Source organism: Phoca vitulina, unplaced genomic scaffold, assembly GCF_004348235.1.
Source record: "Phoca vitulina isolate PV1807 unplaced genomic scaffold, GSC_HSeal_1.0 scaffold32, whole genome shotgun sequence".
Lineage (NCBI taxonomy): Eukaryota > Metazoa > Chordata > Mammalia > Carnivora > Phocidae > Phoca > Phoca vitulina.
In genome coordinates, this window is record NW_022589735.1 from 9,890,929 (window position 1) to 9,915,888 (window position 24,960).

At 38.8% G+C, this 24,960-nt stretch overlaps 1 protein-coding gene across 2 annotated transcripts; it reads right to left on the bottom strand.

Annotated features, from left to right (window-relative positions):
* Positions 1–2,450: 2,450 nt before the first annotated feature.
* Positions 2,451–24,357, bottom strand: MINAR2 (membrane integral NOTCH2 associated receptor 2). 2 transcript variants are annotated; one of them, XM_032425462.1, is made up of 4 exons: positions 23,145–24,357; positions 18,840–19,016; positions 6,198–6,419; positions 2,451–2,657 (listed from the first exon to the last, which is right to left on the bottom strand). In XM_032425462.1, the coding sequence occupies exons 2-4, from the start codon at positions 19,002–19,004 to the stop codon at positions 2,478–2,480; spliced, it is 567 nt and encodes a 188-aa protein (XP_032281353.1). In that variant the 5' UTR covers positions 19,005–19,016; positions 23,145–24,357; the 3' UTR covers positions 2,451–2,477. The 2 variants fall into 2 exon arrangements, with proteins under 2 accessions (XP_032281353.1, XP_032281352.1); XM_032425461.1 differs by lacking the exon at positions 23,145–24,357 and having other exon boundaries at positions 18,840–19,062.
* Positions 24,358–24,960: the final 603 nt, after the last annotated feature.

Consider the following 24,960-nt stretch of genomic DNA (forward strand, 5'->3'; position numbering starts at 1 on the left):
ACTCTCCACTAGGTGGCAGCAACATGAACATAATTGGAATAGCCGTTAACGGGTTATGTAAAGAACAATTTCAATTCTCTTAAATCTGCGAGCAGCACTTTAAAACAGTATCCACACTTGAATGTTTTTCTCTAGAAAATTACCAGACTATTTGCTTTTAGGCTTCCCACACACTAACCTAACATCCGAAAACGCAACACAACACAACAAAACAAAGCAACAGAATGAAACTTTTGGTGGGGGAACACCTTTGAAAGAGCCTGGGAAATACCCTTTGAAACCATTATTACTGAAGAATTAGTGGAGCCCACACTTGCTTACTCCAATTTAGAAAAAAGTAAGTGCCTAAACGAGGCACTTTTTTGAAGATAATAATAGTTATTATTTATTGACTACCTATTACGTGCGAAGGATTGTATTTAAATGCTTTAAAAACATTGATTCACTGACTCTGGATCAGAGCTTTTCTCAAAAGCCCAGATTTGAACGTAAGCCTGCTTAGGGCCATCACCTCTGTATTTTCCATGACCTTATTGTGCGTTTTTTGCTAGAGCCATTTTCAAAACCCATACTGAAGGAAAGGTTGGAACGGCTTTCACAGTATGATTTTGAGTGCACACAAGGATGTATTCACTCAACTTATGACTTTCCCTTTCGTGTAGATGCATAACATCAATCCAATGAGGGATAATAATATATTTTCATTCTACAGTTACACTGAAGGCTAAAGTGAAGATTGGTTTGGGAGCAAGAGCAAAGTAATAAACACATTCATGCTGAAACATAAAGGAAGGCTAGCATCACGGAAGAGAGCAGAGGAGGGCTGGAGAGATCAGGGGGTACCAGGTGCTTGACTGGACAGAAGAGAAAGGTAACGAGATGCGGGGAGCAGGGCGCCAGAAGTTGAGGGGGGCAGCCTGGCACACTTCTCCTGTGGTTATCCCTGCTGAGTGCCCTTTCGGAGCCTTACCTTTGTGCGGCCCCAGACAGCTGGTTGTAACCTAGTGCGGCACAAATGCTTTCCACGCCACCTGAACATAGTTTGGCTCCCTTAGAGGCAAACACTGGGCAGTCAAGCTTTGAAAACAGAGTTAAGACCGAGCCGTTGTCTGCCAGGCATCCACAGTGAGTGGGCCTGCCCTCGGGAGTCCCCAGGACCTTTGTCTCTCCTTAATTCAGTTCTAAATTGGGCTAGAACCTATTATAGAGGAGAGGAGGAAGAAGAAGTTAAGCACTACAAATATGGCTAAGACAATGTTCTTTATTTCAAGTATCTTTAAGATACAGTAGAATGGTGTGGTAATCCCAAAGGCTGATTCCTGGGAAGAGGAGAAAGTCCCTTTTCTGCTTTACGCACTAAACTGTCTGGGGGATGGGGGAGTCCTGAAAGAACAGAAAGGAGCAGGGATGAGGGACTTAGGGTCTGGTGTTCTAGGACAAAGAGAAGGCAGGGGACTTGATTCCCCATCTGTGACCAGCATCACGTCCCCAGCTATCTGCGGGCAATGCAGGTAGCCTCGAGGTGCCAATAACCTTAGCCCATATTCGTAGTAAGAACCGTCCTTAACTAGGCATCTCCTAATTAGGAGCCCGGTGTTGTTCTTACCTGTCTCTTGTTTAGTCTTTAGACGAGCCCTACGGGGGAGCTGAGTCTGTCCTTTCTCAGAATAACTTGCCCAGGGTCCAACAGTTAGCAAAAGGCACAGCTAGGATTCAGACCTATTCCCTTAGCTGTATTTCCTCTGCTTTTCTAGGGCCTTCCTCTGAGGCCATGACTGGTGATACATACTTCCTGAGAGCCACCAGGGCTCACGCTGGTCAATGTGGATCCATCAGTAAGCCCAGTTGGCTCTAAATGTAATTAATTATAGAAGTAGGGCCCGTTCCAGTTTAGGTCTACTGAAATTGCTACATCAAACGGAGGCATTTATAAAGCAATCCTGAGAAAATGAGAATAGGTTTGAATAAAGCCCCCCCCACCCCTTTCCCAGCTTAAACAGGAATAAAAGCAGATAAAACAGCATGAATTCAATCCAACAGGCAGCACAACGAGTTTTCATCTTGCACACCTGGGGCAGCCAAAAAATGCTTTGCTCAACTTTCTTAGGGATGACGGGGCGGTGGGGAGGGTAGTTGGCAAGGAGGTAAGACAAGCCTGCTGACAATTATTGGTGCTGTTTTGTTCTCTATCCTAAGTGTTTCGATTGGGTTGTGTATAGCGGCTTTTCTGTGGTTTTGATCCCAGGAATTCCTGCTTCCCGGAGGACAAAGATCACTCTGGAATTCCTACCAAGGCTTCTAGAACAAAGCAGAGAAAGCAGGCATAGCTCAGGGAACATTTGCATTCTACAAGACAATGACATTTAGCTGGACATTCCACAGTACATTCAGACCCCTGAGCATGTTTTTTTCTGCAAATGTTTATTTAGAAAGATTTTTTTAAGAAATTTCAAGTGGCTCTATCTGCGGCAGTTTCTTCAGGTGAAAAATGTGCTAACAGTCACTATGAAAACCAAGACACAGGCAACAAGGAGCAAAATCAGACCTATGCGACGGTATTTTGAATGTTTCTCTTGTTCCTCTTCCTTTTTCAATAAGGTATCAAAACCGGGCGTGTACATGTCTCCCAACCAAAACCGTAGGTCATTAGGATTTTCCTAAAAAGAAAAAAAAATTACACAGAAGAATAGGATCAATCAGTAACCAGTGTTACAGACTTACTGACACCGCAGAACAAGACACTGAGAGGTATTGAAGGTTGATATCTACACTGTCCCTAGTGAGGCTTAAAAGTGTCACAGCTCGGGGCACCCGGGTGGCTCAGTCGTTAAGCGTCTGCCTTCAGCTTGTGTCATGATCCCAGGGTCCTGGGATCGAGCCCCACTTCGGGCTCCCTGCTCAGCGGGAAGCCTGCTTCTCCCTCTCCCACTCCCCCTGCTTGTGTTCCCTCTCTCTCTGTGTCTCTCTGTCAAAAATAAATAAATAAAATCTTTAAAAAAAAAGTGTCACAGCTCAAACAAGAGAGGCTAGGCTTTGAAGAGCATCATTATTTCTCATCAGCAATGGCTTGCGGCTGAGCTGCCCGCCCCCTCTCTGCCTCTCTCGTCTCAGTGGACTTTAAGTCAGCTTCAGAGGTCAGTGAATTAGCTTTGGACTTCTTAGCGCCCTGCTGGGAGCCGAGCGGGCACACACGTAGGGAGCTGGGCAGGTGCTGCTGATAGCAATACAATTCCTCCACCACATTGCTGCAGTATCAACTTCCTGGTCTTAGAAAAGCTAAAATAGTAAAATAAAATTTGGATGAGCTCTGAAGAAGGATAATCTTGCAATCCCTGTGTACTTGACTTGTATCGTTCATTTACTTTGTGTTCTAATCAAAGGCAAGTCTAACGCCTACAATCCTCAGGAAGAACTTCCATAATTCTGGACTCCTCTTACATTCTGCTCCTCATTAGCCCTGGTAACTGCATATGGGGCTTCTTTTCTCCTTCCTTACTTATAAAATTCTTAGTAATTTAGAAAAATGGTATTGACCCAAGGCACTTGGAGCTTTTATAGCCCATAAGAGGTGAAAAGATTTCAGAAAATAAGTTAGGGGCTCTGTTAGTTATGAGATGCACTGGGATGGTGATGAAAGAAGTTGAATGAACGAAGTATAGAAAGAAATTCTAATGAAAAAGAAAGTCATGACTTTCAGAAGTATCCCTCAAAAGAGTGCTAAAGAAGCATCCCTCAAAAGAATGCTAAAGAACAGCTTTGAGGTAAACTGTATGTGTGGAGGATGGGTGGGGAGAAGACAGACCCCGGGTTCAGTGAAGCAATGTACTCATCATATTTATATTTGATCTTCCTAAACATAGCTCACAGAATTTGCCAACAGGAATATTCCTCATTGCCAACGATGTTCAATCTCCTTAGCCTTACATTCAAACACTTTTTAAAGTGTTTTTGAGCCTCATTTTCCCATTATTCTATTACTTAAATTGTAGTGTCAGCAAAACTGGACTACTTATTGTTCTGCCAATCTCTCTCTCTCTCACTTTTTGGTATTTGTGCCTTTTTTCTTGCTACTCTGGACAGAAGAGCCTCCCCGCTCATGCAAACCATCCATATCTTTTGGAATTCTATGCATTCTTCAAGCCCAGCATAAATTAACTTTTTCATGAAGCCTTTTTATAATCCAGTGTGATTTTGTCTTCCTTTCGAATCTGCATAGCCCTTTCTACTATTATTACATGATCCTCTTCCTTTATTTTGTTCTATAATTATGGTTTTATTACTCTGATCAGTTAGATGAACTTTTAGATGCAGGGACAGCAATACTCATCTTCATATCCTTTTGCCATTCAGGTAAACACTAAAGAGCAGAGAAGAGCCTCTGGCACTCAGTCAAGAAATGTTTGTGAAATAACACAATACATACTTTCCTAATTGTAGCAAGTGACTTTTTAAGCAGCCGAAGTGTCCATCAAAAGATGAATGGATAAAAGGAATGAAATCTTGCCATGTGCAGCAACATGGATGGAGCTAGACAGTATAATGCTAAGCAAACTAAGTCAGAGAAAGACAAATACCATATGATTCCACTCATGTGGTATTTAAGAAACAAAGCAAATGAGCAAAGGAAAGAGAGAGAGAAAGAGAGAGAGAGAGAAGCCAAGAAACAGACTCTTAACTATAGAGAACAAACTGGTGGTTACCAGAGGGAAGAGGGTAGGGGGATGGGTGAAGCAGAGGATGGGGATTAAGGAGTGCACTTTTCGTGATGATCCCTGGGTGAATTGTTGAGTCACTATATTGAGCACCTGAAACTAATATAACACTGCATTTTTAACTACAGTGGAATTAAAATAAAAACTTAATAAAAAAAAAACTAACTTCTTAGAGGACCTGATCTTCAGACTCTTGATTAAAAACAAACAAACAAACAAACAAACCCCCCCCCCCCACAAGATTACTGTTGCTATGGGGGAACGTCTGTTATGGAAACTTCTCTGGAAAAGAGGCTACATTAAGGAGATACATTAAATCTACTAAGAGATTAAAAAACTCAAAGACTGGGGCACCTGGGTGGCTCAGTCGTTAAGCGTCTGCCTTCGGCTCGGGTCATGATCCCAGGGTCCTGGGATCGAGCCCCGCATCGGGCTCCGTGCTCAGCGGGAAGCCTGCTTCTCCCTCTCCCACTCCCCCTGCTTGTGTTCCCTCTCTCACTGTGTCTCTCTCTGTCAAATAAATAAAATCTTTAAAAAAAAAAATAAATAAATAAATAAATAAATAAAAATAAAAAACTCAAAGACTCTGGACAAGAAGATATTTCAAGAGTGCACATTTGAGGTTTTTCAAAGTGTAAGATTTTAAGGGGACACAATATTGTCCCCTTTGCAACAGAAAAAAATCTTCAGGTGCTTAAGGTATGGGGATCAGAGCAGATACACCTTCTTAAATGAAGTGTATGTGGAAAAAGTCACGCCTCCCTGACCGTAGGGCAGGCAGAGGCAAGGGGAGGAATCCAGTCCACTCAGAAAACAGAGGGCCACTCTCCTTGCTTTGCAGGTATTTCTAGATCTTCTATGTGATAGATGACACCAGGGGGAAAAAAAGAAAACAAAGAAAAACTGAAGTTGGTTTTAAGCTGGGTGAATGAGTTCATTGCATACTTTTCCTGTGTTGAAATGTTTTTGTTTTGTTTTGTTACTGAGACACAGGAAAATGTCCAAAATGTAAATCTGCAATCTTAAATCACTGAGTGGGCTTGGAATAAGATGACCCTTAATGAGAACTTCTTTGCCCCGTGCCTAAGACAGAGCATTGAATAAATAGTTTTGAATCAATGTAGATGAGGGAATTCTTCAGTCTTCATGAAATAAATGGTCACAAAACTAGGGGAAAACATACGTCATCTGGCAAATTAATTTTCAAAAACACTTTACCTTCTAGGTCAACCTTTCTGTGTCACATTCTTTCTTTCCCTCTACACCAAACAGGTGTCGGTAACTGCTGACATAGTAAAAGTCAGAACAAATCCATAAACACATGCTGCCTGGGAGCAAGAAAGGGATGCCAGGAGCCCACATGACCTGAAGTCTAATGATCTGGGTCTAGTGAAGAGTGCTTGTCACCTTAATACCCATTTTTTTTTAAAGGAATATTTGACTGATCTTCCTCAATTCAAGGAGGTGATTCTTTGCTTTGAGTACCTTCAGATGCCCAGAAAGGTTTGTGTGCAGGGAATGCCTGTCATACTCCTCAACGGTCCACGAGGGATGTTTTTTCCTTTCTTCCATAGCTTCCTCCAAACTTAGGTCACCATAGAGTGGGTTATTCTTCAGAACTGATGACAGGGATGGTGGGGGATGATCCACAGCACTCTCTGCACCAGACAGTCTCATTCGCTGATCGGTAATGGTCTTCTTTTCTCTCTGTTAGGAGACACAGGGACAAGGCTTCTCTTACCAATGGGTCACGGGTGGCAGAGGATGAAACGTGGAATAATGGCCCCTGAAAATCTGCTGATTCTGCCTGGAAACCCAACAGATTAGGACAATGAATGAGGAAAGGATTCTAGGATCTAGTCTGACCTAGAATCCCGCCACTAATTAAGTTTTTTTCTTTGTGTGTGATCTTGTTCAGCTTCAGTGATCATTCATTAAAATGCTCTTTTATAACCACAGAGAAAGAACATTGTTCTTTAATTCAAATAGCAGAATTCCGAACAAAGCCAGTGTTTTTCCAGCTCACTTGCATTGAGATTTAATGACATTTTACTTCTATTTGTGCATTCCATGACTGATAAAAATAATATTTAGCATTGCTGTATTAATCCAGCAAAGTCAAGAGTAAAAGGCATTTTATAGATATGCCTTGGCTTTCACAAAAACTCTCTTGAGACTCCTATTTCAGACAGCTTGGAGGACAGAATAGCATCGTACTCCTCTACATGTCTACACACCAGCTGGCTATTAGATGGCTCTAATATTGACTATCAGATTTTTAAAATCTTTTTTTTTATTGAAGCAAAATATACATATAGAAAAGACACATATCATAAATGTATAGCTCAATAAGAAACAGAGCATTACCAGCATACCTCCTCTTCCTTTCCATAACCCTTGTCCTCTCCCTGCCCAAGGACAACCAGTATCCCAAATTTAGCAGCTTAGGGTAGTTGTGTTTTTCCTGTGTCTGATTTGACCTTCAGGGTTTTACTTTGCTTTTTTTTTTCTTATGACTATAAAATTACTATGGAGGTAGAAAAATTTAGCTTTAAAATTTGTTCATTGGCCGAATAAAATTAAGAAGAAACAAAAAGCTTATAGATCAATGCCTCAATTATGGGGCGTCAAGGGAGATGAATTCTACATAAGTTAATTTTCAGAAAACTTAGGTTTAACCCTTAAAAACTGGTGACACATTTCATGTATTTACAGCAATGTTTCAATACATGTGTTTCATATATTTCAGCCTTCCTAAACAGAGAAGGTTCAATAGCAATTAAGATTCCTCTGAGTCATATTTATGATCATCAAGACACTGGTTTCCTCAGCATGTCGGCATATGTTGTGGTATATAGGTCACATTAAATATGTATTTGTGTAAGCTAGGTTGCGAACTAATAATATTACATACAGTTTCCTTCTGAAATGGCTGATAAGCAAAAAAAAATCATCTAGCTAAAACCATTCACATTCTCTTTGGTCTTAGGTTTCCCTAATTTTCTTAACCCGTACATTTTTTACATACTTAGAGGTCAAGTTGGAGATCTTCTCTGAATTTATTAGGTTGTTGGTCTGCTCAAAATCAATTTATATTCTTCAATACTGAAATTTGCAATGAAATAATACATCATCTTGACTTAGCATTTGTCTTTAAGATGGATGGCCTCATAAAAATGTTTCTGAATTGAGAAAAAACAATTTGATATGAAATTTAGATCATTTCAGCTTAGCATAATTCTGACTCAAGGTTTTTTTTCCAAGGCTAGACATCTTTGATCATCCTTGAGAGGGATAATTCTTCAGACATTGACAAATTTGCTTTATCAGTTTTCTTGCCTGCTTGACTATTCCTTGAACTTCTTAAATAAGAAAGCTCTATAAATGAGGAAAATACAGTTTTGGGGGGTAGGAAAAAATAACAGACTCTATTACAATGTATAAAGGCCTTGAAAAACTAATAGGTATAAGATAACAAAATAATTTTAATAATTATTAACTCAGAGCTATAGTCTGAAAAGAACATTCAAGCCCTTAATTCTAAACCACATTCTTGAAAGTCTGAGATTTATCCTAATATATGATGCCATTTATTTTTTGTGTTGCATGACAATTTCATGTCTAAAGGGCATGTGAAGAGAAAATTAACAGAATATCTTTGCTAAGAATTTGATGGCAGGATAAGAAATACTAATTATGGTTGAGGTTCATTTATATTTTGGTAGTTTTTTTCAAATACCTTAAGAAAGAAAAAAAAGCATGTATTTGATTCTAGCTCTTGATATCACATTCTGGATAGATTACATTTACCAAAGGAAAACTCAATAGTAATTCTATTATTTTAGTCATATAAATGCTAAAATAATTCATATTTTAAAATATTTAAGGAATGTAACACTTCAAAGCTTACCTAGACTTTTCTGTATTCACCATTACTTTGTCCATTTATCTTTTATACATTTTAGCCATTATTTACACCATTTAGATATAAGTAAACTATCATACAGTAAAAAGAGTGAAATAGAATACATGTTTAGACAAACAAAAAGTTAGACTACAGAATTAATAGGCCAATAAAGAAAGAACCTCTAAAAAAACGTACTTCAGGAAGAAACTTGATAATAAAAGTAAAGATTAAGATGCAAAAAGAAATGCTGAGCAAAAAAAAAAAAAAAAAAGGAAAAAAGAAAGAAAATTGCTAAGTATTTATATCTAAGCAAGTATTGATTTTATGGTAAAATAGAGATAATAATTACTAATTTGTGAGTTTTTAAATAGCGACAATTAAATCACTGGACTGTAAAATTTAACACAGATATTTTTGATTATAACATTTTAAGAAATCATGTCAGTGAGAGCATAGAAATATTATGAAAAATAGAGAAAGAATATATAGCTTCTAAATCAGTAGAGCAGTAGAAAAAAGATAAAGGAAACTTGATCTTAAGACAATAAAACTGAAACAAAGAATAGGGGGAACTTCAGGAAAACAGAAAAATTTTAGAAATCATCATGTTAAATGTAAAAGACTAAACCTTCAATTTTAATGACAGAGATCGTCAGATCAGATTTTTAAAATTAAATGATGTAATATTTACAAGAGGAATACCTAAAATATAAGGACTCAAAGAATGAGAGTGAAATAATGTGAAAAGATATACTGGCAAGTAGAGAGAAATGAGAACTATGTATTGTGGTGACTGGTTAAATGCTTACGAATTTTATTCTCCCTTCCTGAGCATAAAGGATGACTGTCTTTCCCAGTCTGGCTTGAAGTTACAATGGGGCCAGCTCTTTCCTAGTTGATGATGTATGGATAAAAGTAACAGAAACCACCGTCGAACCTGGTCCGTGAAATCTCCCACAATATTTTTGATTCACTTTCCTCATTTCCATTTTTGTGTCACTATGAAGCAAGGGTTCTGTGATGGCAGAATTACAGGATGAAAGAACTTGAGGCTGTGAGTTATTTCTTGGAAAAGAGCCGCCGCTAAAATCCATTTGTCCTTCCTCAGACTTTTCATGAGCAAGAAAATTCTTTTATTTCTGGAGTGCCCAGTGGCTCAGTCGGTTAAGCATCTGACTCTTGATTTCAGCTCAGGTCATGAACTCGGGGTCCTGGGATTGAGCCCTGCATCGGACTGTGAGCTCAGCAGGGAGTGTGCTTCAGGATTTTCTCTCTCCCTCTGCCCCTCCCCCTGCACGCACACTCGCTCTCTCTCTCTAATATGTAAATGGATCGTAAAAAAAAAAAATCTTTAATTTTTAATTAGTGATATTTTGTGGGGATATCTGCCATCACAGTATAGCCTACCCTATCCTCCCTAATACAGAAAGTAGTATATCTTAAAATTCCACAAACATGTGGCATGGGCTTAGGAGCCAAGAAGTGGAAAGGGATGAAAAAAACATCAGCAGCCGGAATGATGGTTATTCATATCTTATAGGAAAAAAAATTGGCATAAATGTCATCTGTCATAATTGGGAATCCAATCACCTATAGCTTTAGGAGAGATATTTGTAAATAATCAGAGCACTAATGTGATACAAGAAGGAGATGAGATGAGAGAAAGAGCGGGACAGTTGGAAAGAAGAAATGAAAGAGAGTAGAGAGGACCTAGAAATTTGATGCCTTCTATCTTACTGTTGAAAATCTGTTTGTAGAACCCAACACTAAGACACAGAATTATTTAAAAAAAAAAAAAGCATTGAGCAAAATATGCCTATTGAAATTTCTCAGTCGAATAAAGTGATTCAAGATAAAGATGCTGTTAGGCTATGCTTTCATAACTCTTATTCCTGAGAGCCTCTCTGTGGTTGTCACTGACTCTAAAAATACAGAAACGGAGGCAGAAAAGCAAGACATTAAAGCCTATTTGAGAGTTATGCCTTCAAAGAACTTTAGGTGTGTTTACTGACATATAAAATTGATTGCAAGTACTCAGTCAGGTCAAGTAAGATTACATTAATAAATAGCTTCCTAAATTCTGTAAGAAATATATGACCAAAGTAATCACAAGCCTATACCTAATAAAAGCTTTTGAATGTTTAGAATTAAAAAGCAAAGCAAAACAAAGGAAAGCAGCGATAATAACCCTAGATTTCTAAATTTCCTTGAGTAGGAGTAAACTTTGAAGCTTATCCTTGAAGGAGGGTCTACTTCTGATGTGGCAAAAGAGAATAGTGAACAAAGGGATGCTTCCTAGAGGGTGGACTCAAGGACTATAGAGAACAGTACATCAGAAGTTCTTCTAAAAAGCAGAATCATGGCCTAATCAATCTTCCACACCTTCAAGGAAGGAGGCCACACAAACTATTCCCATGAGACCTCAGAATTACTTTGGAATAGTGACTGCCATGTCTCTATTTTATTAATTATTTATTTATTTAGTTAGTTTATTCATTTATAAAGATTTATTTATTTATTTTTGTGAGAGAGAGTATAAGTATATATAAATATATATTATGTAAATGTGTTTAAAAGAATGATAAACTGTGGCAGAGTCTGGCTAGCAAATCCATTTCTTCTTTTTTTTTTTTTTTTTTTTTTTTTTTTTTAAAGATTTTATTTATTTATTTGACAGAGAGATAGAGAGAGAACACAAGTAGGCAGAGAAGCAGGCAGAGGGAGAGGGAGAAGCAGGCTCCCCGCAGAGCAGGGAGCCCGATGCGGGACTCGATCCCAGGACCCTGGGATCATGACCTGAGCCGAAGGCAGCCGCTTAACCGACTGAGCCACCCAGGCGCCCCCCATTTCTTCTTTATGGGCATGCAACAGTCCATGGATTAGGACATAGGACTGGATTGGGACATATCCCAACTCAGGGTTGACCCCTGAAATCCCTGGAAAGATTCCTGGATTACTCTTTCCAGTATACAGGCCCAACAGAGATTCTGATATAGTAGACCCTCAAGAAGGAACAGTCTGGATTCCACTTGGAAGTCAGGCCCCTAGGACACCCATATCACCCATATCAGACCTTGTGTGAGAGATACATTTTATTGTGTTAAGTCACTAAAACTTTGAGTATATTTGTATCCACAACATAACTTCAGCTACCACGAAGAAAGCATGTATATATACATAACAGACAAAATAGATTTTAAGATAAAAGACTTTGTTAGATACAGAGGATTGCTATGAAATGAATAAAGGTAGATATCATTAGTAAAATGTAATAATTCTAAACTTGTATGCATCTAATAGTCTCAATCTTTATAAGGCAAAACTGGAGAAAATTACAAGGAGAAATTTATACATACAATTTTTGTCAAGCAGACAAAACAATTACTAAAGATAAAGAGGATTTGAGCAATAAAACCAAGTTTGATCAAGTGATATATATTGACATCTTTATTAAACAACTGAAAGCATTAATTTTTAAAATATACCCTGCATATTTACAAAAATTGATAACGTGCAAGACTCTGAAACAAATTTCAAAGACTCAGTATTATATGGATCATGCTGTTTGAACACAGTCAACTTAGTTAGAAATTTATATATTGATATCAAAGAGTTAATTTAAAGTACCACATTTTGTAGAAAACCAAAACACATACTTTAAAGAAATAATAATGGAAATTAAGAATTTAGAACAGAATGAAAATGAAAAATGCTACATTTGTAATATTGTTGACTGGAGCTGAAATGATATTTTGAGGGACTAATATAGAAATATATGCTTGCATGATAAAAGCAGAATGAGAAAATTAATGAGGTAGTAAGAAACAATAAAGATAGAAGTAGGGAAAATTACACTGTACGTTAACTGCAATTTAAATAAAATTTTAAAAAAGAAATCAATACATATTACAAAGGAAAAAACAAATACACAATGGAGAGGATGAACAACGTTGAAAGCTATTTCTCTGGAAGGGCTGGAAAGACTGAAAACACCTCTGGCAATACTGCTCAGGAAAAAAGACACAAATCCATAGGGCTAGAAATGGAAAAGAAACATGAGTAAAGACATAGCAGAGATTAAGAAATGTAACAGGAGAATAATGAGAGCAATTTAAAAAAATTTACATGCAATTGGGCAGTTTCCCACATAGCTTAGCAAACTTAAGAAAAAAATAGAAAATGTTAATAAACCTGTGATCATTTGACTAACTGAATCAATAGTTTAAAATCTACCCCAACTGCACACAAATTGAAAAATACCAGGCCAAGCGAGTATTGCAATCAACTTCTACCAGATATTCTTGAAAACAGATCATTCCTATTTTTGTCAAATCCTTCCAGAAAATAGGAAAACAATGAATACTCCCCGGTTCATTTTATGAGGTTGGTATAAATGCCAGACAAAGGCAGTAAGTAGAAGAAAAGGTAATTTAATTATAGGCCAATTTCTCTTATAAGCACAATGCAAAAATCATGAATAAACTACTGCTAAACAGAATCCTACAATATGTAAAATTACACATACCAGGATAAGAAAGATTTATACCAGGAAAGAATTTTTACCTAGAGGGTGATTTAAAAAATTAGAAGATTAATATAATTCACCACATAAACAGGAAAAAAAGGTAGAATTTTGCAACAGATTTTGAAAACATTCAAACTATATTTAAAGCACACTTTCTTAGCAAACTAGAAATAGGGAATCTTTAAAAACTAATTAAGAGAATCTGCCCAAAATTTCCAGGGCACAGTTTACCAAATAGTTGCAATATTAGAAGCATTTGTTTTAGTTTCAGAATTAATACAATGATGCCAATAATCACAAACATTTATACGTTATTGCAGTGGAAGCCCTAAGCAATACAATAAGAACAGAAAAGTAAATAAAAGGAATAAGGGTTTTAAATAATGAAACAAAACAGCAGATGGCATGATTATCTAGAGAGATATGTATTGTCAAAATAAAACAGATTAACAGATCAATATGTAATAATTACGTAGTCTATAATAATCAGTGGCATACATGAGTAACACTTTATTATGAAATATGATTTAAAAGGTTCTAGTCTTAAGAGCATAGAGTGCTATCAATATTTAGATATAAACCTAATGAACTTTATGAAAACTTCTATGTGGAGAATTATAAGACATCATTGAGCCATATGAAGTACTGAAGAAATGAAGAAGATATACCATGTTTATGGATTGTGATAAGCAAATAAAGATTTCTATTTTTCCCCAATCTGTACATGCGATGAAATCCCTTTCATAATCATAATGCAAACAAGGCATTTTGTTTATCTATGACTTGTGGGAGTACAAATTTGTGGTCCTCAGTGACCACAGTAATTCTGTTTTCCAAATTACTAGAATGGCTATCTTTATAAAACACAGGTTTGATCGCGTGATTCTCTTGCTTAAAAATTTCACCAAGCCCTCAAAATTTTCAGGATAAAATTTAAAATCTCAAACAACAACTACCAACCCTTTGTGGTCTGACCCAGGTCTCTCTTGAACCTCGTCTCCTGCCTTCCTCTCTACCTAACCAGGGCTCTGGAGTCCCACACATGCTATTGTAACCCTGAGGGTGTCCTTCATAAAGCCTTTAGTGCCAGAGACATTTGGGTCTGGTCTGAGAGCAGTACGGTGGGACAGTTCGGGTGTTGTTTCTGGCAGCACACCCTGTCCAAGGCTAAATTCCAGACCCCACTGGAGACCTTGTGAAGTGCATACATTTAGCATAACTTGATAAATCATGTTCTGATATTTGCACGTAAATCCCTGAGCAACTGATTGATGCCCCTCAATCTACTTCCTAGATAATAATTTAAGTGCCTCAGAGGTTCTATAACATTTCTTTAAATGTAGGCTTAAAAATGGGAGACTATTGTGTATGAAGGGCTGTTCTTTTCAGAACAGTAAGTGGAGGATTAGGAATAGAGACATTTTTAGAGAAGGCACAACAGATCTCAAGGACCTGTCCAGAGACAGATTGCTAAGAGGTACAATTATAGCCTACAAAACAAAAAAAACAACCAGAAAAAAAAAAAAAAACAAAACACCCAAAAGGGAAAAAAAATGAGATAGAAGAGACATTAAAATTTACGGGGAAAGGTTAGCTATTAAGACTGAAAATAAAAGCAAGGACAGGTGATAATGGAATAAACCCAGGAAATGAAACTGTCTAGAAATCAAGGGAAGAAAAACCTCTTATCCTTGGCTTTTTGGTCCAGCTCACAGGTTTAGCACAGAATGTTCCTGGAAGCCAGGAAAAGACTAAGAGATTAGTCTGAAAAGATTATGAAGTCTAACTGCTAATGAAAAAAAAAACGGGGGGCCCACTACAGTATCTGAAAAAACATATTTTATCATGTAAACTAAAAAAATTTTTTTTGCCTTTTCCTTTCATTACCTTGTTTTATAAAGGGATTGGCAGAAATATTTGGAATACAATTCCAAATGCCTTCATCAGATACATGCCCCAAATTATTTTAACAACCAGAAACATTAGATTTTGGCAAACGTTTGTTCATTGCACTGAGATGAAATTTATTGTGAAGCTTCTTTACTTCTTTAGTGAAAGAATTTAAGAAAAGTATAAATATAGTGGGATCAGGAAATACATGCTCATTTTCTCTCTCCCTGCAAACACGGTGACCTGTGGGTTTGCGCAGCATGAATTTCACAGTGTCTGGGGCTATTGACAAGAGTGAGAACAGGGCTTACTTTTCTATATGCCCGGAATTGCTTCTGCATGTAAAAATGGCTGACAGAATTTCCTCTGAAAGTGGAATGTGAATTTTTAAAAAAGCTTTCAGAGATAAATCATGGATAGAAATATGATGCATATATTTAGGAATTCAACTTCATATTTGGGATTATAGGATATGTGTTTTAACTGCTGAGTTACCATTAATTTTGAAAGCAATAGTTGTAGGTTAAGTCCTTTGACATTCCTTGAGGTGGTCGGAATCCCAAACACCATGCACCTGGGTGGCGTGAGACCCAGGGTTAAGCCGACACGACTCTGAAGTCTGTGGATTTCGTGTGAGTATAAAATCTACTGCTTGAGTTATGGATTGACAGATGTATTAACTATGTTCCCTAACACCCCCATCTGCACACACACCCCCCTCCATCCGCACTATAAATAAAAAAATGCAAGTATTATTATCTACTGTTTTTCAAAATCTAATGAAAGGATAATTTCAACACAATTTGGAATATGTCAAATAATAATAATAATACACATTTCTTAAACTTTCATAGGAAACCTTTTCTCTCAATTGTTTTTACCTCATGTTATTTTTATTTGTTCTCATCTTTAAACAGATACATAAAATTAATATTATACTAATTTTTCAAGTGGAAATATTGAGGCATGAATGAAATAAGGTCATAATAGAATTCTCTTGAAGTGACTTATTGTGGATTTGAGACAAGAAACCAGGTTTCTGGGGCGCCTGGGTGGCTTGGTTGGTTAAGCATCTGCCTTCGGCTCAGGTCATGATCCTGGAGTCCTGGGATGGAGCCCTGCGTCAGGTGTGGGGCTCCCTGCTCAGCGGGGAATCTGCTTCTCTCTCTGCCGCTGCCCCTGCTCCTGCTCTCTCTCTTTCTCTCACTGTGGTGCATGTGCGCTCTCTCTAATAAATAAAATCTTAAAAAAAAAAAAAAAAGAAACCAAGTTTCTAATCTCTTTATCCAATGCTCTTCCTATTGGCTTAATGTATCCCCAACAGAGTGAGGGTTTTATTTTTTATTTTTATTTTTTAAAGATTTTATTTATTTATTTGAGAGAGAGCAAGAGAGAGTGAGAAAGAGCATGAGTGGAGGGGATGGGGAGCGGGAGAGGGAGAAGCAGGCTTTCCGCTGAGCAGGAAGCCTGACTTGGGGCTCGATCCCAGGACCCTGGGACCATGACCTGAGCCGAAGGCAGACGCTTAACCGACTGAGCCACCCGGGCACGCCAGAGTGAGGGTTTTATTTTATTTTATTTTTTTTTTAAGATTTTTTATTTATTTATTTGAGAGAGAGAGAATGAGAGAGAGCAAGCACATGAGAGGGGGGAGGGTCAGAGGGAGAAGCAGACTCCCTGCTGAGCAGGGAGCCCGATGCGGGACTCGATCCAGGGACTCCAGGATCATGACCTGAGCCGAAGGCAGCCGCTTAACCAACTGAGCCACCCAGGCGCCCCAGAGTGAGGGTTTTAAATGAAGAACTTTGACATCCGCCGTCTTATATATCCCTAACACCTCGATACACCTGCTATACTCACTGCCTTCCTCCAGGAACACTCCAGCCCCTTAAAACTTTCATATGTCCTCTTACTTTAGATTTATATTTTATCCAACAAATACATCATTCCTGAATTTTAAGATCCAACCAGGGAAAGCAGAATTACTTATCCACATATTACAAATAAAAGTAGTAAATGTAAATCATACTCAATCCTAATTTGTGTCATGCCTACCCAACTATCTGAATTTATAAGATATTCCCCCCCGCATCATTGAAATGCATCATTTCAATAGTAAATTGGCCTTTATTCTGTCATTTAACATTTTTTTAAGAGTAAAAGGAAAACTAAATTTACTAAGTTTATGTGTAGTTTACAGTTACCAGTAACATTAATCTAAAGACACAGGAAGCAGATTTTTACCTCCTTGTTTTTTTCTTGGATAACTACTTCAGCTCATCAGGGCCTACCTGTTGAAAAAGACGCCCCTTAGAAATTAGATACATTTCATTCAGGTTTAGGAACAACCCGCAACAGAGCTTTAAACCATGAAGATTCACATGAAGGAAATAGGTCAACTCTAGTACCAAACAAAAGATGTTAGATTGATGTGTTCCAACCTCAAAGGAACTTATTGGATACGTTTTCTTTGACTAAACTTCACAGCATAGGAGGGCCAAGATTTTCTGAACTGATTTTTGAGTCATTTTGTTCCATGATATAAACAATAAGGAAGGAAAAGGAAGAATTTCACTGCATTTAACTTAAAATACAAAAACAATAACCAAAAAGGTGTGTATGGGGGGGGAGAGTTTTGAAGATTACAAAAGGGAAGGATGCAAAATTTTTTACAAAGGCAGTTGTCATAACAAGCTGCCTGATGATGGAAATAAATTAAACCCTTATAGGTGGAGGAAACACTTACATAATCATTTGAGTGTACTTGATTTTGAATGATCTCACGATAAAGGTCCCGAGGAGCCCACAAACACACCACAAAGGAGTCACTTTACACCAGGACTCATGAGTAGCAACTGTTTCTTAAAAGAAAACAAATTTCTGTTCAGGGAATTTGAACAACTCCAAAGGATTTAATGACTTGCAGGGGTTTGTAGGTCAGTCACATCTGTTCTGAAAAGAAATGCTTCTTCCTGTTTCTAAATTGACTAACCCTTAACCCCATTAGCCCTCACGTCTTAAAACAAAGATTATTCCTGTTTCATGGGCTGTCCAACAGTCAGGGCCTTTATGTTTATTCCAGCACATGGAACTCATCACAGTTTTATTCTTCTCTTTCAGTCAGCAAAGAGAAGGAAGATACAAAAGAAGAAAGCAACAAATAAAGTCTGCACTGGGTTTGAAGGTCGGATCGTTACATCTTGTCCACATGGATACCTGTGGAAAATAAGAGTATCTAAGACAATAGCCAGCACCTTTCCAAGGAGGAGAGTTCCTTCTATTTTCGTTGCCTTCAATCATTAGGTTTCTGTTGTTGTGCTGAGTCTTCTCCACATCAAACAAAAGGGAGCCAGTCTAAGGGAGGAAAAAGCAAGTCCCCTGGTTGTCTCAGAGGCTGTGTACGAATCCCTGGTGTAAGCGTCGGCTGCTTTGTGCTTCGAATACACCAGAACATAGAAGTAGGGTTGTCCCCCAGAGTCTAATTTGCAAATGTAACAAGTGGCTTGAAAAATTCTGAAGGAAAGGAGTAAGATGAAAAGTAGGCAATAAAATGAGGACAGGCTGAAAAGCGAGAGCTTGGAGGAAAATGAGTAGTCGGGGGAATTCACATATTTTATAAAATGATCAGAGACTTTCCTGATGCTAAGGAAGACAGAAAGACCTTTTTTATACTGCAAGAGTGAGCTGCTACCTTGTACCATGTTCCCTAGAGCCTTTTTTTTTTTTTTTTTTGTACAAATAATGACCTGGTAGATAGTGAGAAAGAAACGAGCCCAGCCCAGGTGCTTCATCTCCCTGATCTTACCTGCGTGTACACGAGGTTTTGCCAGTGCTGCTCAGCAGGGTAGCTCCCCCCTGGAAACCTTGCGAGGCTGGCCTGAAGAAGGGCTGAGCTCCTCATGAACGACTTCACATCGAGCTGCAGGAATTTGTCAGGATGGTTGTTGTTTGGCAAAACAGAGAGATCCATGTCTTCCTTCGTCTGCGGTGGAAAACAAAGGAAGTGAGGCTGCTCTTGTCAGACTTGTCCATTATTAATGAGCCTGAGGATGCTCCGACTGGCATCTGAAACCAGGTCTCTCAGCTACACTGGGGAGCCACTCTTGAAATGGCACGCCAACACACAAGAACAATGCAGCACCCTGCCTTGCCTTTTACACACAATACACACACACACACACAACATACACACACACACACACACACACGCACGGTGCTTGAATGGGACAGATGGGGCTACACTCATTAAATTTAACAAAATGCCAAAACTGGATATGTAGCGCTAAATGTCCCTCCATACAGCATCAGAAAGAAGAGTTCAAGAGGAACTATTCTTTGGATAAAGAAGATTGCCAGCATTTCAATGTCATGGTCCATAATCGGAGCACATGAAATATCACCTCTGAAGGAGAGCTGACTTAATTTTTCTCTCTGAACCTCCCCGAGCTAACACAGCTAACTTGGCCCGGCCCACGCAGCCTCCCACGTGATATGCGGGATCTTGTTTCTTCTCCTGTTTGGAGTCCCAGAGTCTCCGGCTCGTGTGAAACCTGACCACGTTTAGGTTGTCAGCTTTGGTCTGAATCGAGAAATGGCAAGAATTTGCTTTAGAGTTTGCCACAGTAATTTAGTCCCCCAGTCTACTGCCTTGATCCATTCACTAGCTGAGGCCCCTTTGACTCGGTTCCGAGCTACATAAACTCTTGCGGTGTGTTTTGGTGTTCGTACAGTACACTTGGAACCAAAGGGGAACATGGCTGCTGGGGTTGGATGATGTGCTGTCCTGAGCGAACCCATCTGCCCTTCAGAGAGCCAAGGTGGGAGTGAGGCTGTGGACCGTGTATGAAGCCAGGGAGTAGTGATGACTTAAATGGAGATAAGCTCTCACATTTCAAGACACGCTGCCTCGGGCAACCCATACTTCTCCTTGGGAAAGTATAGATTTCCATCTAGGAAAAGAGGAAAGTTTCCCATTGTGAGAAGGTAAAGGATAGACACATCATAGGTTTTAAAAAGACATAGGTTGTTTGTTATGTTTGCACCTCTGTAAACGCATCTGATTCAGCAGGAAGGTTTCTCTTCCGGGGTAAATGGGGTCACATGTGGAATGGATCAACCCAGATTTCAGAGGAGTGTCATATAGCCTATAAGCAGCAGCTAGGATGTTTTCAAATCAAGCAAGACCCTAGAGAGTACTTACCTTCTTTATAGCAATAAACATGGGGGAGTTAAAAAAAAATCATGTCCTACTTATAGTTGGAAAACAGGATTAAACAATCAACGTTTTCTGTAAATTATTTTTGGGATCCAAACTCTTTCACCATCTTGTAATATTTAAAATACATTTGGGTGGTTTTAACAACACCTTTCCTGGAGAAAGTAAGAGGTGCTTCATAGTGACAGTTAACAACAAAGCAGTTATATTGCAAGTGCTTCAAGAATCAAGTGTATTGGGGCGCCTGGGTGGTTCAGTCGTTAAGTGTCTGCCTTCAGCTCAGGTCATGATCCCTGAGTCCTGGGATCGAGCCCCGCATTGGGCTCCCTGCTTGGCGGGAAGCCTGCTTCTCCCTCTCTCACTCCCCCTGCTTGTGTTCCTTCTCTCACTGTGTCTCTCTCTATCAAATAAATAAAATCTTTAAAAAAAAAAAAAGAATCAAGTGTATTATGAGCGTGTGCAAGTGCTTGGTACTTTCTGGATTTTCCGGGCGGCTGCCAGAATACATCTAATGAATAAATATTTCTCAGGCTGTTTGCTCTTCCTAAAAGATTCTTCAGGGAATAACACACATCTTCAAGAAGAACCTTACTTCTCTTTGGCTCTCTATATTGGCAAGTGGAGACACAGAACCCAGATCCAAATATATTTGATTAGGCCTCTTCTTTAGCCAAAGTATGAGGTAGGTGAAATGAGCCTTCAGTTTTCCTTAGGCATCCTTCCTTTAGATCCCTCCGCCATGTTCTAGATGCCTGGAGGCTTGTACACTGTCTCCTTCTGTTTATAAGTTTAGTTTCAGACTCTCCATTTTCTTTCACCATCCTCTGTGTACCCTCACCCCCAAACCATCAGTTCTTATTTCTCACTGCTATCCCTGTAGGTAACCTGAGTGACATACAGTCAGAAAATCAAGCTTTCTCCATTCTCTCCTGCTACTGGCCATCTCTTCCCCATCCCTGGTCCCCACTTCCAGCCCAGCCCACCCCAAGCCTCTGGCAATGCCAATCCTTCTGCCTGGAAACCTTTCTTCCCAACTCTGCCTGTTGACCACCTCCTACTCATCCTTCATGGGCCATTGCTGATAAATCACCGCTCACAAAACCTTCACGTGTTTTCCCAAGTAGGTATGGTTTCCCATTCCTTTGAAATCTTAGAGTGATTTGTTTATACTCTCATCTTACTATCCTTTGTTTGATGGTGTATTTCATACTTTTCTTTTACAAACCGTACACCAGACGATACATTACCAAAGAGCAGTCCTTTTGGATGCTTCCTTTCCCGTGAGTCAGGTCTAAAGACCCTCATGATGTCCTTTGTTCGATAAATAATGATGGCTCTTTTCTTTTCCAAAGCCCTAGGAAGGACTCTACTCTGGTTGGAAATTGATAATCCAATTAAATCTGATTAAAAATGGCTTAGTGCTGTTTTCCAAGCTCAGTGAAAAATGGATTCTATTGCCAAAAATGTTTATGACATATTCTATATATATTCTCTTCTGGTAGTTTATGATGCACAGGCTCACACTGAAGACTCTGAGAAGTTCTGCTTTGATAAGTCTAGGATCGTCCAAATTTATTTGGTCATATAATACCCATTTTTTTTGTTTTCCTTTTAACTCTTCAAAAAATTTAGCCAAGTGTAACTGGACAAATACTGGATTAGGGTTTTTGTTTCTTTATTGTCATTAGTAACTTCAATCTCGAGTGACAATGATCATAAATAAATATGAAGAGTTCCAATTGCAGGGAAATCTGGTGGAAATGGGCATACCTGGGGCATGCAGGTAATCATTTGGTCTTTTTCTTTATAACAAATTTTTATAAAAGTATTACTTCCTTTTGGATTTGGACCCAGAATTACTGTTTTTTGAACATGAGAGTTGTCAAAATAGACTTAAATATGGTTCACTAGGCAAAGCTGTCTACATTCTAGTTAACCTTATTTTCTTCTTTTCCTCTCCTCATTCTCTCTCTCCCGTTTTTCCCTCTCTCCTCCCTACTTCCTTTCCTCACTCCCTCCCTCTCTGGGTTGTACCAATAACCAACTGAAATGTCTGTAAGTATTTTTAGCTGAAAAGCTTGTACAATGTCCGGATGAGCAGTTGGGGTTCATCAAATTATTTGAGAGTTTGAAAATTACTTGGATAGTTTTGACTATGAAGAAAGCCTGTGACTAGCTTATAAATCATTTTTTGTCCATTATAAAACATCCTCAACATTGGTGAACAAAGGAGGTGATCAGGGTAACTGAGTGCACAGAAGTTGGCCTCCAATTAAGTTGTGTTCTTGGGCAAGTTACTGAATCTCTCTAAGCCTGTTTCCTCACCTATAATGTGAGGATAACAATAGTACCTTATAAGGTCGCTGTGAGGTTTTACAGGTAAAGTGGTTAACAGAGTGGTTAGCATATATTAAGGGCTTAAAAAGGGTTCATTGTTATTTTGAGTGGATAAGAATGTATATTTTTATTTCAATTGTCTCACACAAAGAAAACTGGAAAAAAAAAAAAAAAAAAAGGAGCTAAAGTCTACAGCCATCTTTAATTAAAAGGCAAACTACATTTCCCAGAATCTCATTTGCGTGATTCTGTGTTAGAACTGGCTAAAAGAGGAACTTCATTGAGATTTGGACAGCAACATGGAAACAGCACCTGTTAATCTGAAAGTCTTTTTGCAATCAGGTGCAGTGAGAGACAGAGGCAAAGGTGCCTGGCAGCTTCCAGGCTGCCTTTGCTCTCTTGAGTTCCGTGTCCATTTCTTCTTTCCAACTGTCAGTCCTGTTGACCAACAGCAAAGTCAGATCTACTACCAGGACTTTGGCCGTGTACCTACAAAGGAGGAAGCTACACAGAGGCAACAGCATCCCATAGACCTCTTAACAGATTATCCCTCCTTACCTGGTTGCTCTGATTGGTCGGTGACTCCTCTGATTTTCTAACTCTGCTAATGGACCTTCACTTTCCCAGCTCCTCCTGTGGTTGTGTGAATTCAAATCCGGTGAATGATAAACCTGGGTTTTAAATTCACAGTTCAAGGTCTAAGTTGGGAATCAGAAAGCTTCCATGACTATCTTCAAATAAGAACTTTTAAATTGTACTGCTGATGTTTCACCATCCGTCATGCCTTCTAAATCCGTATTGGGATTTAAATCCTAAAAGATCCAAGGGTACCGGTAGAAGTGTGACATGTGAGGTGTTATGCATGTCAAAGGAATTGCAAGATTTCACCAATTCATATTAACTGAAACCCAAAGTATATGTATGGGAATATTTCTTAATGGTTTTGTAGTAGGGCAGAAGAAATACAATGCTGTATTAGCCTACGTGTTTTTGATATGGGTTCACTAAGTGGAGCTTCTGGATTCAAAGTGTTATTTCATGTGACTAGGAGTAACTCTTAACAATGTGCCTGAAAACTAGACCCAGTGGTGGTCCACCCTGAATAAAATGGAGGTGCCCAAACTTCCTTATTACAATGTAGTCTATAGGAAAGTGTACAACATTTAGGGAGATTGGTTTTAATATGATAGATGCTCACCCACCTGTTAAATATGTCCCCTGAGAGGCTCCAGAGGGCATTTCCTTCACCAAGCTTTGAACTCCCTTCACATCAGCAAAGGCTGGATTGGAATCCTGAAAGAACTTCCTAGTGGCGTTTCTCTGAAAGTCTGGAATAAGGAAATGCTGCCGCAGAACTGGGCTTCTTAAATTTAATGAGGATGATGGAATTCCATAAAGGCAGGAACCAAAGGGCTGCATTTCACTATCAGAGACCAGATGGGAATGGTTACCATAAAGGGCAGCAGAACCAAAGGGGTAAACGGAATGGTTTGACTTGCAAAGATTTTGGCTAATTGATCATGGAGTCCCTAGGACTGAAATAAGACAGGCATTCTACTGAAGTGTTAACTTTATTTGAATAAGTGTTAAATCTCTAGACTTTGTGAAAAGAGGTCTGATTTGGATCACCACATCAGGATATTGCATTCCCTTGGTCAATTTCCATATGAGAATAGGTTCACTGACTCAGACTCCTTGAATGAAGGGGAGGGTGAATCATTTTAAGGAAGGATCCTGCTACACTGTCCAATTTTATACTGTGTATTTACCTTCAGGTTTTCCCTGATGGGCACAATGTACTTACTGGAGGAAGGGAAAAAAATCAGACTTTTTGATGATTACTGAGTCTCATCTGATACTATTCCTGGTGATCCTAAATTCCTACTGTAGCCCCAAAGTCAGAGCAAGAGCTTATGGAAGTCAGATAATTTAATCAAGTTTTGACTTAAATCTGCTCATAAAGAACCCAAGAGTCTCTGATCCCCCCCACCCCCATAATTATTTTCCTAATTCTGGAAGGCATATTTGGAATAGAAATACTTAGAGACTGGCAGAACCCCTGCTTACCTTGTTGGTTCCATGATCTATAGAATGAAGGCTTTAAGATGATGATGGCAGTGGAAGACCCTAGAACTGTCTCCACATCCCAAAACTGGAAACAAAACCAATACTGCATTTTTGGAGGGATTTCAGAACTACTTCTATTATGAAGGATTTGAAGGACACAGAAATGGTAATTCCCAACCCCCCAACACTAGTGCCAGATTGAATATTTAAAAAAAAAAAAAAGACAGACATGGCACTGTTCTGTTGGGCCATTTGCTTCAGGGTGATGGGGAACATGGAAATACCAGAAGTTTGCATGAGCATGACA